General features: G+C 31.6%; 1 protein-coding gene across 1 annotated transcript; it reads left to right on the forward strand.

Moving 5' to 3' along the window:
• The first annotated feature begins 1,019 nt into the window (after nt 1-1,019).
• Nucleotides 1,020-17,958, forward strand: LOC112691060. The gene is made up of 4 exons (XM_025565194.1): nt 1,020-1,096; nt 4,047-4,129; nt 17,215-17,418; nt 17,576-17,958. Exons 1-4 carry the CDS (start codon nt 1,020-1,022, stop codon nt 17,956-17,958), a joined length of 747 nt encoding a protein of 248 aa, XP_025420979.1.
• Nucleotides 17,959-19,192: the final 1,234 nt, after the last annotated feature.

Below are 19,192 nucleotides of genomic sequence, written 5' to 3' on the forward strand. Positions count from 1 at the left end.
TCAGCTTAAAGGAGTTCTGCGAGCAGCTAGCAGAAAATATTAAAATAAAAATCAAGAATTCACACCACAGCCACATCAAAAGCATCCGTATCATAAACAGAAAAAGATTCACAATCTAATCGACTTCTAAATTCAAATAACAAAATTGTAATGATGTCCATCATTCGATTGTAAAAGACAGCACAAATATTTTATTATGTATACTATTTATATGTACGTGATTTTTAAAACTACTTCAAATAAATAAATAACGGTATTTTCGATACCTGCGTGAAGAACATGAGTCGAACAATAAATATTATTGAGATCCCTACATTCAAAGGACCGCCCAAGATCCATGCCGCCGCGTGTCCCTATATAATAGGGACACACACCACCCTTTACAGAGCTCTTGATCTTAGGTCGTTAGTGCATGCGCACCGATCGTAAGATCAACAAGAGTTTATATATGCGATTTATTTTGACTTATAATTTTAATCCGTTCGACTTGTGTTTTTCGTACGAGTATTGAAGAGTATCTGGATCCAGTGCAATTAAATTCTGCATTTGTCCTTTTTCTTTCAACCTCGACATCTGAAGGTCTACGGAAAAATAAGTAAGTTCTGTTTTATTTAGCTTGGCAGACTGTATAATCGCGCTGATCGGTTCTCGAACTTTCTTAACCCTGAGAGCCGTCCCTTGAACAAGAAGGAAGGTAACAACCCTTTTATACATTAATACCTCACCGCCATTCACATATATACTATCTCCCCCATCTTACATCCCACTCATCCTTACTTTTCCTATTTTTTTTTGTATTTTTGGTTTATTACAAAATTCAAATGAAATACAAATCACGATTATATCCCAACAATATAACAAAGAACTACAAACAAAGTAAAGCAAAATAATGTTATCTTTATCTCTAATCAGACTCTTTCAATCAATTTCTTAATGAAATAACCGAACAGAACGAGAACGACGCCGCCGGTTGGAAAACGGTGACGACACCAACGGATGAGAATTAACAGTGACTGACGATGATCGATGACGGTGGACAAGGATTGACGCTGACCAATGTGGACGCAACAACGACGGTGGTTGAGAACGGCGACCGGTGAATATCCAATATCGATCGACGACGAGGGCCCACTTGTTAGCTGGCCAGCGGTCTACCACTTTCGGCCGAATCTACCGTAGTCCGCAACACAGCGCGAAAACCGATTTTACCAACGGCTTTACCAGTGCTGTCGCAAGGTTTTACGAGGCCCTAGGAAAAATCATTACGATTTCCTTATATTTAATTCAGGGACTAAAATTGTGAGCAGTACGACACACTTTGTGTAATACGAAACGTTAAGCGTGTAGCATGGAATTAAAAAGTGTGTTGTGGTTCTATTTTCTATATTATGGTATTTGTTTTTAATTTTACATATTTTTGAAAGGGGAGTATGACAAAATCACTTAAGTGTGCAGTACGAAAAAGTATATATTTGAAAATTTTATTATTTTTCAAGTACTATTTATTATATTACACTATGAGGGTAATTAAAAGTATTTATCATAAAAAAATATAAAACAATTAAAGTTTATTTAAAATATACCTTACGGAAAAATAAAGAAGATAAACAGTGTGCAATTCGTTAACGATTCGGAATATGATTCAGCCTAATTTCGCACTAATAACTATGTATGATATATAGGTACAGAACAGCGCTCAAAACAGTCAAACTTTGGTTTTAACAATGAATAGAAAAAAACAAAACGTGTATTAATTATTTTTATTTATATAGCTTACATATACATTTACAGAGGTACGTAATTTATAAGAAAAAACTTTCGAATCGGTATTTATTTATTTATTGAAATAATATACGGGTTAAGACCCAATTACATGAATACATTTTAAAAAAGCTTTCGAGAAAATTATTAAAAAAAATACAGAATAAATTAAAGTTTAGTTCAACAAAAAATTATAAAATAAAATACAATTAATATTAAATAAACATATTAAGTTATATGTACTGTTAGTTCAGCTGAAATATGATTTTTATAAAAGTTGAAGGAAGTAGAAAAAAAAACGGATCAATATTATAGTTATTTATAGAGTTCATGATTCTCAAGAGTGGTGTGTTAGTTGCATAATTTGTAGTTTGAGATTTTAAATAAATTAGGTTAGTTGATCGGGTGTGAGCTGGGGAAACTTTGAACGACAGATGAGATAAGAGGTTAGGACAATCAATATAACCATTTAATAACTTAAAAATAAAATATAAATCAAGTTTGATTCTACGTTGTTTAAGGGATTCCAGATTCAGATAAGTAAGTAAAGGATGGTAAGATGTATGGGGAGTTCTAGATATATTCAACTTGAAAGCTAAAAACCGTAGGAACTTGTTTTAAACTTTTTTTAGAGTATTTATTAATCCAGTAGTATCCCATTGGTTACATAACATAACGATAAAAATGTTATAAGTCCAATTTTCCAAATGATGGATCTCATTTTCAATTAAAAAAAAAAAAAACACTTTGTTTTATTTTATTTTATACATGTATATTATTTGTTCTTCTTGTAAAATCTTTAGGTCTTTTAAATCCATCGAAAACTTAAATATAATTCCGAATTGTGAGTGGAAAAACTGCAGTCCTTCAGCTGGCACATGCATTGATATTGTTGTGTTATGCCAACACGTAATCAAGATTCGTGTAACGATAAAACTATCTATGATTAATAATATTTATTGTGAGCCACGAGAAAATTCCGTTATGGGTATTTCGGTTTTCGATCCTTTTTTTCTCTCATCGTTTTCCATATTTGTTTCATTTTGATTATTTTTATTTTAGTGTAGTTACAATTGAATGTATACCTTTTTAATATTAGTTATTTGTATATTGTATTGGAACAATATTTAATTTTTAAAAACTTTTGTTTTTTTGGTTTTTTCTTCAAAGGATTATTATATGCTAGATTTTATGGTATCAAAAGAAATTTACAGATTTTCTTTTCTTCATAATAAAAATATTAGATAATAATATATTTTATTAACAACGTTGCGGTTTTAAACGCTTCTTTGTATTAACAGTACCGCCCATGTACGAACGTTGTTTCATTATTCATGTTTCGTCATAACTGTAGCAAGAAAAGGCATAATCACAGACTACGTCATTGACGACCGTCCACTGTTGTATGAAAAAATTTTGTTGCTCATCCATTTTGGCGTTAACTAAATCGAAAGCGGTGATATTGTGCTGTCTATCACACGTGCAACATAACAATTTAAATGTATATTTTCATTCCAATCGATCAAGTGAAGCGACGAGGAAAATAAAAACGGATTTGAGTTCATTATCAAGTTTTATTTTGATGAAAATCCCCAATTTTTATTTTATTTCCTTAATTCCTACAAAATATAATTAAAAAAGTTAGAAACTCAATAATCAATAAATTTAATTTTTTTCGAAATTTGATCTAAAGAAAATATAAAGACGAATTCAAATCTGCTTCCGGATTCTGTATCACTCGATCGATTGGTTCGTTTAAATTAAGATTTAAATTGTTATGTTACGATAAACTTTAATAGAAAATAAGTACTAAGTCGAAGACGTGTTGTCGGAACTCTAATAAAGACTGAGTGATTCACAGGTTGGTGACCTCTGATCTAAAACGCATTCACATGACAGGTACACATAAAATGTTAGCGGACTGTAATGATGTGCGTTTAAACCATTATATCTTTTTAGATTCAATATATATATATAAAATAAAATAATTACAATAATTGTTAGTCGTTAAGAATAAGATAAGACACACACACACACACACACACACACACACACACACACACATACATACATATAATATTAGATATAAGGAGCTCCGTTTTTAGCCACTGGGCCATACGCGTTATTATTGTCTATTGGTGTAGACGGTCAAAAGCATTGAAAGACTACGCAGATCGTCTATACAATAAGGTATATTATATGTTAATTGTAATGTTTAAAATATATGTACGTTAAGATATGTTGAAGAAATTAAATAAATTAATAAGTATTATTGTAAATTAAAGAAAAAAGTTTTTCTTGCTTTATTGGTCATCACATTTAACACCTCATATATTGGCTACGGTTTCAACAGGCAAGGATCAGAGAGGTAATATCATTTAATTTATAATATAATAGTTAATGAATAATTGATTTAAAGACATATAATAACCCACAGTTAATTTATGTTCGATTTAATTCATTACAGGACTTTCGCTGATAGAATGAAACCTAGTGAAATCCCCGAGACATAACTGCCTAGACTATATCTGCGCTATGCACTCTATGGTTAATATTTACAACCTTGTTACAGGTCTGTCTTATGGCTCGTAAATCTCCTAAGATTTATGTCTATCAAATAAGTAACATAATGATGTTCACCTATTACAGAAAGTATTAAATACAGCAGTTATGCGTGTACACCTGATTGTTGTAACACAGTGTTAAAAAAATATGGTTCGAAGGACAGTCCGGGACAACACAGACGAAACAGTACTACGCGTTCCTTTGCGCCCATAAACATCTATTGCGGTGTGCACATAAATAATTTTGTAGTATTTTGTTAATAGGAATATAACGTGTTTACCTGTAACCGTAAATGCCGGCCGAGTAGCGTGCACTTGAAATCGCGCCGATTACGATTACGTTTTGGACTAATAATAATATAAATGTAAATTTCGAGCGACGAAACGATAAATATTTTATGCGGCCACAAGTGACAAGCGTTGCAAGGATATTGTATAATGCGTGTTTATATATACACTGGCTCGAAAATATCAAATCAATCATAAAACCGAAGGCGGTAGTAATTTACCGCCGCTTCGCAGTAATTAATATTATAGTATTGATAACTACTGTACATCACAGGTGTGTTTCGAGAAGGGTCGAGTAGGAAGTGCCCACCCCTCTCGATGAACTGTTTATTTACAACAAAATCAAAACCGGATGAAAAAAATAGTCTTGCGGTCTGTACTCGGTACTGGCAATACCAATAGAGCACAGTACAGTAGTATGTGTTTTATTTTAGTTTTAAATGTATTTTTTTAAAGTTAATAGCAGTATTCCATAGTCTTATCTCTTTTCCTTTTATAATTATATTAATAAATATCCTCATTAATTCTATTTAAAAACGTAAAATTGTATTCTTAACAATAATCTCAATTATCTTACCTTAACATTCATTATTTAGTATCATTATTATCAATATTACTTATATTATAAATATGTTACTTATAAAATTTAAAACTGTCAAAATACTTGTAATAACACCCAGTGTGTTGAAACATTTTAAGTTATAATAAACGAAAAAAAAAAAAATTATTTTTATTGTTTTGATACGCCAATATACTTTTTGATTTTGATTAAAAAATATTCCTATAACTACAAGTTTTTTAACATAAAAAATAAACATTTCTTTATGGCTAAAAAAAAAAAAATTAGTTCTCATGGTTTTAACATTTTTTGTACCCCCTCGGCCACCAGTCTGAAAACGCGCCTGTGCTGTACATACAATATGATTCATCCCGCGCACAAGTTAAAAACTACAACTGCAATTGTGCAGGAATAAACACGCGGGCACAATGGCGATTTGGATGGAAATAAAAATTTATACTTATTTGCCTTGAACATTGCTACGTCTTCAAAATACGGTGCCGTATTTTTATTTTTATTTTGAATATATGCAATGGTTGTCAAGTTTCTTTAAATCGGTTATCGATAGCCATCGAGTGTCGGATTTAAACTAACGTCACGACTTAGAACAGTTTTACGCTTGAAAATGTCGAACGATAACATATCTTCCGGTAACGTCTACGCGAACAAATAATCGAATTCCATTTCAAACCGTTCAATTATCTAACATATAATTGTTATTTAGAATTCGCGCAGCGTAACGGGAAAACGCGTTAAGACGCGTTCACTTCGGATTACCCTCGCGGCGCGGGTTTTATAGAACCTGCAGCAGTACACAAAATCTAATCACGACCATTTCGAGCGAAACATTTTAACATTATTATTGTTCTAGTTCGGTCTGTTATACTCGATACTCTCAACAATGATCAGTTCACTAAGTGTTTGTTGTTATGTGATGTGTGCACTGCGGAGGAGTTGGTGGCTGTTTTTTTTTTTCAAAAACCTTTTAATATCCGTTATCCGATTCGTGCGTTGCATGTTCGTGTTTAGTTTCGAAATGGGTTTCCTGTCCATTAGAAATCCATCGGATTAAATAGGACGTACTGTTGCTGAACGGTTTTCTACCTCGAGCCAATTAAACCATCCTATAATAATTTCTGTATGTATCACATTTACTTATTATAATTGTCGTACATAGATTGTAAATACAATTTTAATATTAATAAAAAATAATAGGGTCGAAAAACAGACTGGTGGTCATTGTCCGCTGCGGCGCCGTAAAATACTATTTCGTTCGCGAATTAATCATTTAAATCGGTGGCACAGATGAACACCCGGACGATGTTTTTGCACCATTTCTGTGACCTCGCGTCAATGAACAAATTTTACGTAGCAGTTGTTGTGGAAGAGAGTTCATGAACGTTTCCAAATATGTATAATATTCTGTTTATTCGTCGCCCGCTGACTACATGTACTACGCGTACGAGCGAGGGACCGTATAAGATAAATTCGCTATCGTCAAAGTGATTTAAATTAAAAAATGACACCCACAGTTATATACACCACCCGCCACCCTGCTAAAGCTACCGCAAATGCCGCTCAGTCATCACCACCATCGCCTCTGCTCATTTTTCATTTTTATTTTTTATTTTCATTTTTTTTCTTCAATTTTTTTAATTTTATTTGCACCACCCGGTCGTTCACGTAACCTATCTATACTCTTTCCTTTTATCTTCCCGTTACTGGAATATTTTCCCGTAATATCCCTCTCCCCTTATACTTCCACTCATATATGTATTATTTAAAATTATGTTACATAATGATAAATTCATCACTATTAACTTTTAATACTGAATAACCCTACTACACCTCCTTTAATATTTTTCATGTGTATATTATTATTTTACCGAATTATATTAGTGTAATAATATAGTTATTTAAAGTGTTAATATTATCGAATCATTAGACTATACTTAGCAAATATATAACAGAAAGTTATTTTACATTCATTTATTGATTTATTGATTACATTTATTGATTCAAGAAAGACAATAAATATTTTTAAATTGATTTGCATGCCGGTCGAATTCTGTACGTTATACCATTTCTTATAATAAGATAAGCTATAGCAAGACATCTCTGCAAAAGCAACATTTAAATTAGTCGCTTTCCAGACATCACAACTAGTACAGGTCTTTTCTCATTTTTTTTCCGGGTGTTATAAAATATTACACTATGGCCAGTCAAATCACCAACAATTCTGCTGCTAAGAATTACAAATATATTTCACCTAGACCACAGAATAAGCCTCATCGATGCAACTACACTATAACGACTTCGCAAATTCATAAAAATTGGATTCGATTCTACAGATCAGTTCAACGTAGTCGCTTAAATTATAGATCCATCGCGTTACATCGTCATTGCACAATTTGACTTAATACATTGAGTATTTGCACTTCTGAGGAAATACTGATTTTATCATTTATACTCGATAAACCTGCAAGATATAAACATACTAACTTATTTTTAGAAACAGCTTCTATGCGTCTGTCTAGTATGGTATATTAGGGCAAAAGTTATAAAAGACGAAAATCGGGATGGCTGTCGTATACTACTAAATAGTTCAGATCTAATTACAACATTTAGAATGGTGCATATTCAAGTTAATGGTAGGTAAAAGTATATGTTTTTTGATGACTTGAAGAAGATAATGCTGTTGATCTCTTTGGTTGGTAAGAGTTCCATTAAATTATGTCATCAATGTTTTTGCTACGTCATTTACCACTTAAAATTTTTTAATTTTTTTCACACGCATCAAGATATTCGTTGTTATTTTTCCAAGCTTTTGGATGAATTTTTAAAAATTCAATTTTAATATTAATAACCATAAAAAGTTTATACGTATTATTTGTCAGAAATTCACTATTTAAAATAAGAATTTTTGATAGTTTTATTCTTGGTTCTGGGTTATCAGCCCCACATTTATCTAATGCTTTAGACATTTTGAGTTTAATTTCATCTGAAGCTCGCTAGTCAAAAAATACTAAGCCAATTAATGTATAACTAAGTGTAACTGTATAACTAAGATACCATAAATGTCCCGAAAATACTTTTAATGCCAATTTATAGATTCCATTACCTTATGCAGATCTTTTAAGAAATTCAAATCATTTAATGGTGCACTTGAAGCGTGCGTTATTGATATTTATCGTGAATGATTGTATGCCATTATCAGTATTTCTTCGGCAATAAATTGGATATCCGTCGACGTTTGTAACCGTGTCGTTATCTTGTTGGATTTACGAGTATTTGTCTGTTTTTTCTGTTTTACTATTTCACATGTTTGTTGTTCTATTCGTTTGACGGCGCAAATTGGCCTGCTTGCGTCTTGCTGTCATTGTTTATTGTAACAAACATACAAATCGACAAAATTGTTGTATTTACTGATGAGAAACGGTATTCCGATTATTTTATTTTATACTAGGTAACTCATTGAATTTTGTACCGCCTAACAGTTAATGAATATTTTAATTTTTAAATTTTTATATATTTTTTAGTTAAACTTAATTTATGATTTTCACTATCGTAATAAAATGATCACAAAAATATTATTAAGTTCGTAACCTTTCAGCCCCTTTTCTTTTTAGGGAGCTTAATTGTACCCACTAGCCGAGGGGAACACTCTGCTGGTGATCCACAGGCCAAATCGCGTATACGTATGCGATTGAGCTCGTGGGTTTCTTATTCACTTATGTTAAAATTTGAAAATATTGAATTGAATTTTATTTTATTACAATGATGATTAAATTAATAATAATAATAATAATAATAATAGTTTTTTACATGAAATAATAAATTTAAAATAAAAAAAAATGTATGTAATTGAAAGGAAATAGTCGGCAAAACAGGAGAGAGGGGGAATGCATTGGATATGATTTTTTGGCACTACGCGGCTCCGCGAACGGTTACCGGAGTATTTCAGTTGCGTAATTTGTTTTTTTTTATTTTATATCTTTTATAATAATAATAATAATAATATGTTACGCAACCAGATTATTTTTTGTTAAGATAATTCGAAAGGATCAGAAATACATTTTAAAAAGGTAATAATAAATAAAAAAAAAAGGGAATTTCATAGAGACAATATTTTATGCTTTACGGTTGTTGAGGAGTAGCTGGTGTTGGTTCGGCATTCTTGTTGTTTTCGCCTACCGTAGGCTATGTCCGTGGGTTTAGGCGGCCATGAGTGTAGTTTGAACGAAATTGATTATATATATAATTATAATAATATGTAATAATAACTAGTGACCCGCTCCAGCTCTTCTCTAGTATTATTTGGATATGCAATAAAATAGATTTATAGACATTTGTGATCATCGGGTCGATGTGGTAGCAAGCTCCCAGCAAGTGATACACTTGCCCTTGAATTTTAAATGTTGGCACACAACAACGCTCAACGGCTTGCTTACTATTGAAAAGACGTCATTTGAAATGCGTTATTATAACGGTGTATATTGCGCATGAATTGTATGGATTTTGGATGATCATCCGTAAGGAGAGAGTGTAGTAGTTCAGGCAGAGGAAGAATTTCTTCTAATTTTACTTTTCCTTGTAAGTAACACATGCGTTTAAATTCTTTCTTGAATTCCAATGCTAAGAAATGTTCACACATTACTGGTATGGTATCTATTGATACTATACAATCGTCCTTGTAAGGAATCGAAGGATCGTAATTCATGGCAAAATTTTCTTAAATTACTCATGAATTAGTTACTCTCGGATCGGTGGCTGTTCGATTGTTCGTTATGTTCGGTGTTACTGTGTGTCTGTGCGGACTATTCGCTGGCCCTCTGTATTCGATGTCTATCCCTATCCTGACTGAGGCGAGCCTCGCACTCTACAGACAATTATCTGGCTCTCTGAACTCCATATCTTTCCTGAAGATGGCTGAGGCGAGCCTCACGACGATTCTTCATTTCTTGCTAAACGTGCTCTTTTGGCATTCATTATACTACGGCTGTACTACTGTATATTCGAACGAAGACGTCTTCCTGACATGACTTTATAATTTTTGTACAAATTAGGTACTGTTTACTCAGTTCAATACAGTCTTTAATCTTTTCTTTTTTTTTTTTTTTTACAAAAAACCTTTCTCTTGAATCACTCTATTAATTAAAAAACCTGCATTAAAATCAGGGATATACGTGGGACGCCTTTGTTTTATACTTTCTCTAGATAATATAATATAATAATATAATTGAATGATATAAAATATATATAATATTTGTATATTTATATTATTCTAGTATTTTACCAAGGAGACGGATTTCAAGGAGACTGGTCGACCGAGTTACCCTCATCTTTTACCACGTGACTTCCCACAAAAATACTTAAATCTTGATTAAAAAATAAGGATTGAAGGTAGGAAAATGGAAAATATTTTGTGATCTATTCTTATTCCTATCAAATATACAAAAAAAATTTCATTAAAATCGGTGGAGCCTTTTTAAAGGAGTGTGACAACAAAAACCGTGACACGAGAATATATATTATATTTTATTATTATCATAGTTAAATTAATTTGTGGTGAAACTCAACACTATTAAAAATTATAAATAATTTATGATGAATTATAGACGTCGAAGAAAAAAATTTAATCGTATGAAAATCTACAATATAATACATATATACAAATAAACATATATAATAAGAATAATGTCATCTAATGCTGAAGGAATTCGATGAATACGGATTATCCAGATTAAAACTTTTACCCACCCTTATTACATATTCGACTGACTTTGGAGATTTACTATACTGGTAATACTAATAATAATTTAATGTGATGATTTGCGTATTGGAAAATATATTGTAAAAACTCGCAGCGATATGTGTACACAACGCAACTTAACCTAACACACGGAGGAACTATACCTCTCATTTCAAAGGTTTTACGACAGTTAAAAATGCTTACAAATGTAGGAATTATAATTGTATTATAACTTCGCGATCGTTCTAGTGGGTGGTGACGTCTTAATCATCTGATATGAGTATTCATAAAATAGACAATTAATAAAAATATAAATATTATGCGATATGTGTATGCGTGTTGATTGGTCATTGATCGTGACGGTATATAAGCATAGGCGTAGGGTGATCAAATATATTGGGGGGAGGGGCTGCAAAAACAAAAATAATAATAATAAAAAAAAAAAACATTAAACTAAATGAAAATAAGACTACTTGACGAAATGAGCAAGAATAATACAAATAATTCTGGGGGGGCTAAGCCCCCCAAGCCCACCTAGATATGCCTATGTATATAAGAGATACTATTAATCATGTACGTATCGCATATCATTTGTCCATCATAACGATTGAAACAATATTTAGATATTATTGGAATATAAAAACTTGGAATAAAAACTTTATACAACGTTCATATATATTTGATTTTTCATGTTGCACCTGACACATATACTTATTAAGAATTTATAAACATTTGAAATCAAATATTTCAAAACCAATGAAAATTTAAAATTATTAATTAATAATGTTACTTAATTCATTATTCAATAATGTATAACCGATGGATATTAAACATTTATCAGTTATTTAAATTTTTTTAAAATATTGAATAAATATATTTATGCTATGTGGGGTAGGGTACGATCAATCGAATAAACTGTATTATTATGACACGGCAGTCGCTTCACGAACAAAAACTAATAAGACACTGCAATCAATCATTTATCTTGAACTGCTGTGATTCTTTTCGTTATTCTCTAGCTACCGCAGTTGTCCAGATGTCGATCAAATGTAAGAACTTATATTTTTTATTATTACATCCTCAAGGTAATAGGTTTTCATCGAGCCGAACTGCCGTCAAAAGACGAATTTCACTATTAAAAAAAAATGGACTTAATAAATGGTCTAGCAAAAACCACAAATCTCGTATAGATGAATGTCTAGTAAATTAAATAAAGTCAAGTTGTGAGTATAGATATCTCACGAGCGATTAAAGTCAATAACTTGGTACAGTGAACAATGTAAAATTGCTGTTTAAAAGTGTTAAAATATATTGTTGGAACTATTACCAAGATCTAACTATTACGGGTTGCAAAAAAACCCGTGACTGATTTTAATTGAAATTTAAATTATTTTTCATAGCAATCAGTTTGTTTTGAAGACACAACGAAATTGTCATAAAACGAAAATATAAAAATAAAAATTCTTAGGAAAATATTTCCATTATAACTGCTTACGAATAACTGCTTACGAATCAGAGAAATATAATGAAACAATAAGTTATTTGAATGAAACACGTGTTCATTTTTGATCTCGAGCCACGAAATAAAAATAAAAATAAAAATATTATTATTATATTTGATTGTTATACAGTTTTGACACGTAATTGATTAATCATCTTTTACCCTGTACACATATGGTATGAGCACGAAGCACATTTTGTGCGTAACATAGGGTATGTAAAATGAGAGGATATCTGTATATATAAAACCAGTGGCGTAGTTACGGGGAGGGTGTAAGGGGTTTCCACCCTCCCCCCACAAATTTTTTTTATTGATATTTGATTATTATTTATTAATATTTACATATTATAGTAAAATATTTTGATTTTACTATGATTAGGTATATATTAAAAATTGAGTAACAAAATAATTTTCATTAAATACGGGACATAATAATAATACCATTTTAAATGTAATATTATTACATATGACCTCGTTTTAAGATATACTAAGAACACTTAAGAACTTACTCTTAAACAACCCCCCCCAGAAAAAAATTGTATCTACGCCACTGTATAAAACAGTAAGCTGATTGACTGCTATCAACGCACAGCTCAAACCATTGGACGGATCTGGCTGAAATTTGGCATACAGATAGCTATTATGATGTAGACGTGTGCTAAGAAAGGATTTTTCGAAATTTTGAATTTAAAGGGTTGAAATCGGTTTAATGTTTTTTGACCAGGTCGATAACTGCGCTATTGAAAATGAATTAAATTAAATAAAACTATTAAAAAATTATTAAAAAACTATTAAAAACTATTTAAAAACTATTAATTTTATTTTTGGTAGTAAATGACGGGTATTGCATAAATATTAAACAAAAAGATCCCACAACAGGTGCCAAAACAAATAAGAATGTTAGTTCAAAAAATTATTATGCATATCGGTTGATGATTAGACGCGATCAGGACTAAGTTATTTTACGATGCATAAGCTTTGTCAACAATTCATGGTCGAAATATATATAAAGATAGATAGCGAACGATTTCGATACTTCGATTTCGATTCAATCAAAAAAAGCTGCGTGCAAAAGATTCTCAAAACAATTGTTAGATATTGGAGATGGGAAAGTTACTACAGATGAAACGGGATGTATAAAATTATCGAACGATTTCTGCACAATCATTTATTCGCAAGATGCTCTCATTGACTAGATATGTCCCAGTATACACAGACAATACACAAATCATGAGTGGCTGGCAGAAAGAGCAATTTTAGTAGCAAAAAATGTGGAGGTCAACGAATTGAATCTCAAGATACAAAATTTGTTACCAGAAAACTTGGTGTCATACAAATCTAGATACAGTTTGCGATGCTACTGAAGTTGTATATTATCCAACAGAGTTTTTAAACTCATTGAATTTACTAGGCATGCCACCGCATAATTTACAATTGATCATTACAATTTACCATCGATAAAATACCTCCTTCAGAGTCATTTAAAGTTGTAATACATGCAGATAAAAAACCACCAGAAGAACATAGAGGCAGGTATAATGCATAGTTATATAAATGCATATATAAATGCATCAACGGCAAATGAAGTTGCTTTAGTGTTAGTAGATCAGCAGTTTGATCGAAGAGACATCATCCTCGAAAACCGAAGTAACTCGCTTCACCGTATCAGTGAGATACATCGAGCATACGACGCACTGCAGTATCCTTTAATGTTTTGTTGGGGGGGATGATGGGTATGCAATCAATATACCACAACGCGTTCCAAAAACCAAGTTACCGCTTAAAAAAACTGTCTCTGCATCAAGTTTTTACTCTTATAGAATAATGGTCAGAGAAGGAGAAGACAACGATTTAGTTAATTATCGTTTTCTTTTCAGTCAATATTTGGTAGATGAATACGCCAAAATTGAAACTGAAAGACTAAATTACATCAAAAACAACCAAGCCAAATTGCGTGCAGATAGTTATATTGATTTAAAAGATGCGATTGGACGACGAGACATAGAAGCTAATCAGTTAGACCGAATGGTTATACTCCCGTCAACTTTTACTGGTGGGCCAAGGTACATGCACGAAAGAACACAAGATGCTATGACCTACGTTAGACATTACGGTCGTCCTGACCTTTTTATTACTTTTACATGTAATCCTCGCTGGGACGAGATAAAAGAGCTGTTACTTCCCGGTCAAAGATCATATGATCGACATGATATAATTGCAAGAGTGTTTCGGTTAAAAGTCAAAAAGACCATGAACTTATTGACAAAAGGTAAAATATTCGGAGAAGTGAGATGCTATATGTATTCAACAGAATACCAAACTGTAAAGAGGTTCAGGTAGTTGTAAGCTATAACTTATCGAATAGGTTATGATAATGACTAAATTAATATGTATAAAATATTATTTCAAAAATCTTAATTAATTTAAATTTCAATAGATTTAACAAAATTTAATCTTGGCAGGTTACATACATTTATATACTTAAACCCGGCAACGATGGGTAATTCAGCTATTATATGATAATTATAATTATAATTCTATACGTATTGCATAACCTAAGCACAAATAATTTATAAGTATGTATATAGTATATACATTACGAGCGATTTAGATATAGTTTAGTACATGAAACTAGCGACGGAGACGATAAAAATAACGATTAACGTTGAAAATGCAATATGGCTTAATGGCATAGTTCTATTGTAGTATATTTCAAGTTCCCGGGCATGCGTGCACATATTATATCATATTAACCGCATGCACCTCACTACGTGTATCTACCTAGTTGTTAGAGAATATTTTACTAAAAGCCATATATCCTGGGCTAATAGCAGCAGGTACTATTCATGTATTCATACCATCTCGTTTCGTCAAGTGAAAAACAAAAACAACACAGAATAATTTAAATATCTTCGCAACGTAAGTGAAATAGGACTGAACATGCGCATGCGATTATGAAAATTTATCGAAAAACTGAAGAGTGGATAGGTAGTGTGTGGTATGAAGGATTTTGGTTTTTGCTTAATCCTTTTCCGCACACGTTATACCCGTTTCACAATCAAATAGTGCTTAGACAGTTTTTTTTTATAAAAATAGCTATTTCATGTTCACGTTTATTTTTTTAGATTGGTACCAAATTATTTTCATTTCCTGGCTCGCAGAAAGGAACTAATTCCTTTTCCTCGTATAGTTGAATGACTAAAAAAAAATTTTCTTAGTTAAAAAAAAATGATTTAAATCATTTATATCTAAGGACAAATTAACGAAGAGAGGAGCGAAGAAAATCATTCAAGTTCTTCTAAACCAACGAACGGAATGTATTCTCATTTGTGTTCCTTTTTGTGAAAAAATAATTACATTCCCGACGAATTCTTAAAAATTGAACGGCATCAAAAGAACGAGATTTTTTTAACGCCCTTTGTCTTATTTTCTTTTTGTATTCAAACTTATGACTGGTTTGCAGTCGGATATGCATTCTCCAATTTTCACTGATTTTAGCTAACCTCATTAATTCGGTGTAGCTTGATAGTTTATCATAGAAAATCATTTGTTCGAAAAATTAAAATCTTAGAGATTCTTAGACTTTTTTTCACTTTGTCTATCAGGGATATATTGGAGGGTATACTAGGGTATACGCTGCATAGTCATAACAAATTTTGTAAAGAAATATACACACGTAAAATAAAGTATTATATTATAGGTATACGGTGCGTATACGGGTGGGACAGTAATTATACTAATATGCTATTAATTCAGTCAAGAGTCAATATTTTTTTTCATTGATTACACATATTTAGTGATGTTAAAATACAGTATTTTATTTATTTTTTGTATAATATCGTATTATACTGTATAGAACTTTATAGTACCTTAAATTATAAGGAATTTAACAAAGGTTATCACCCCATTGTTAATTATGAAATATGAATTATTTTAAAATGGAATAACTGAAAAAAATTACTAAAAAGTTAGAAAAAATTAAAAAAACACATAATACAAGAATTATTCACCAAATTCATCAAATTAATATTTAGTTATGCTATCGATTTGCAATTATGATATAGGTAACATACGTATGTATGATATACATAGAAATACATATTTTTTAAATATAAATAAGGAGAAAACTATACTTAATACTTATTATTTCAATATAATGTTAATATTTCATTGTACCCATATATTTAAAATATTTGAGTATTATAATAGTACAATAAATTGATTTTAGTAATTTTTAACACCTGAATTCTAAATTAACGCGATTACAATAATATTGTATATTTTAATCTGTATATATAAAACAGTAAGTTGATTGACTGCTATCAACGCACAGCTCAAACCATTGGACGGATCTGGCTGAAATTTGGCATACAGATAGCTATTATGATGTAGACGTGCGCTAAGAAAGGATTTTTCGAAATTTTGAATTTAAAGGGTTGAAATCGGTAAAAGAAAATTTTTACATGTAATTTGTATTATTAAACCTAATTAACCTAACCTAAAGGTCCTAAGTCTGCGTTAACGCGTTGTCGGCGGATAGAGCCGCGGTAGCACCGTTGTCGTTTATTGTGATTATCCTACATATTATATTTATAGCTGTGCGTGACGAAAACGTTTGCTTATATAAAATGTATGCCCACGTGCTGTAAATTATATGTACTTGGCCGCTTTGTCGTTGTCGTTGTCGTAGCGATCAAATTATTATCAATATAATTAAATAAATAATATAATTATATCAATCAAATTATTACAAATGTTAATAATAATGAGGGTCGAATAAACTTTTTAGATGCTCCAGGTGGAACTGGAAAAACTTTCTTAATCAATTTGATTTTAGCGAAAGTTAGAAGTACTCACGAAATTGCCTTAGCTGTAGCATCTTCTGGAATCGCAGCAACACTGCTCGAGGGTGGTCGAATGGCCCATGCTATATTCAAATTACCACTCAATCTAACAACTTCGGCCACTCCCTTTTGTAATATATCAAAACAAAGTAATTTTGTGGAAGTTTTAAAAGATACAAAATTAATAGTGTGGGACGAAATTACAATGGCGCATAAGGGTGGTGTTGAGGCTTTAAATAGATCTCTAAAGGATATAAGGGAAAATAAAAGGTTAATGGGGTGGTGTAACGGTTTTACTGGCTGAAGAATTTAGGCAGACTCTACCAGTAGTACCAAAAGGGACCAGAACTGATGAAGTCAAGTCATGTCTTAAAAGATCTACTTTATGGCCTAAGATTAATATACTCAAACTGTCAAAAAATATGAGGGTACACTTGGGAGAGGAAAAGTTTGCTGGTGGATTTTCAGATCTTTTACTTGAAATTGGCAATGGTGATTATCCATCGTTTGATGAAATGATAACTATCCCAGAAAATTTGTGTACAGTTGTAACTACGGTTCAGGATTTAATATCAAAAATTTATCCAGATATTGCTCATATTCATGATAAGCCTATGGAATGGTTGTGTGAACGTGCTATACTCACTCCAAAAATGACCAAGCGGCGGCTATCAATGATACACTGCTGATGTCTTTCGAAGGGGAAGAAAAAGTATATACTTCTATAGATACGGTGGTCAACATGGACGATGCAACTAATTATCCGGTTGAATTTTTAAATTCATTGAAACCACCGGGCATGCCATATCATAGGCTTACTCTGCGTGTGGGCACACCTATTATGTTGTTGCGAAATTTGAAACCACCTAAACTGTGCAATGGGACCAGGTTTTAAGTCAAAGCTTTACATCGCAATATAGTAGAAGCCACAATTTTAACAGGATGTGCAAAAGGGGAAACTGTGTTTGTACCACGAATCCCTTTAATTCCGAATGATCATCCGTTCGAATTTAAACGATTGCAGTTTCCCCTGAAAGTCTGTTTTACAATGACTATAAACAAGTCTCAAGGCCAAACTCTTAAATTTGCAGGAATAGATTTGCGAGAAAACTGTTTTTCACATGGGCAGTTCTACGTAGCTTGCTCACGCGTAAGCTAACCCAGTAGCTTGGTGATTTTGTCGCCTACTAATAGATCAGTGAAGAACATTGTCTACAAAGAAGTTTTGTAGATAACATATTGAAAAACTATTAGTAAAACATTTATTTTGAACCTTTAGTGCTAAAATTTATCGTGAACAAAGCTTCTGCCGCCAAAAGCTATAACTTATCGAATAGGTTATGATAATAATCATTATCTTAAAAACTAAATTAATATGTATAAAATATTATTTCAAAAATCTTAATTAATTTAAATTTCAATAGATTTAACAAAATTTAATCTTGGCAGGTTATATACATTTATATACTTAAACCCGGCAACGACGGGTAATTCAGCTAGTTTATAATAATACTGTACTTTATTGGAGATCCATTCTATAAGTACAACTAAAAAATTAATAGTTGAGTTACTAAAAATAACTAAAAATAACGTTTTCGTTTTTATTTTTTTATACTGTCTGTATAAAATAATTGTATATCATGTGTATACCTTGTATAATACAGTTTTATATCACTGTATAATACAAACTCACATCACTACACATATTCATTGTGAAAGATTAAATCCGGAAGTAAACTAGTAAAATCAGTATATAGTTATCAGTATAACTAAGTTATATACTAAGTATGTACTCAAGCTTGTTGCATTTAGGGCCTACTATATCCAAACGTGTTACGGCCCGACCGTATTGGGCAGTGGGCGCTCTAAAAGGGCAGCGAGCTGTGTGGCCGGTTTTTTTACTTTCAAAAATGTGATGAAATG

This window comes from Sipha flava, unplaced genomic scaffold (assembly GCF_003268045.1).
Source record: "Sipha flava isolate LNK unplaced genomic scaffold, YSA_version1 115_pilon_pilon, whole genome shotgun sequence".
NCBI classification, from domain to species: domain Eukaryota; kingdom Metazoa; phylum Arthropoda; class Insecta; order Hemiptera; family Aphididae; genus Sipha; species Sipha flava.

Coding starts and splice junctions, on each gene's coding strand:
- LOC112691060 (XM_025565194.1), top strand. CDS start 1,020: ATGATCGATGACGGTGGACAAGGATTGACGCTGACCAATGTGGACGCA. Junction 1,097..4,046: donor GTGGTTGAGAACGGCGACCG/GTGAATATCCAA, acceptor TGTAAATTAAAG/AAAAAAGTTTTTCTTGCTTT. Junction 17,419..17,575: donor TTGTAATATATCAAAACAAA/GTAATTTTGTGG, acceptor TACTGGCTGAAG/AATTTAGGCAGACTCTACCA.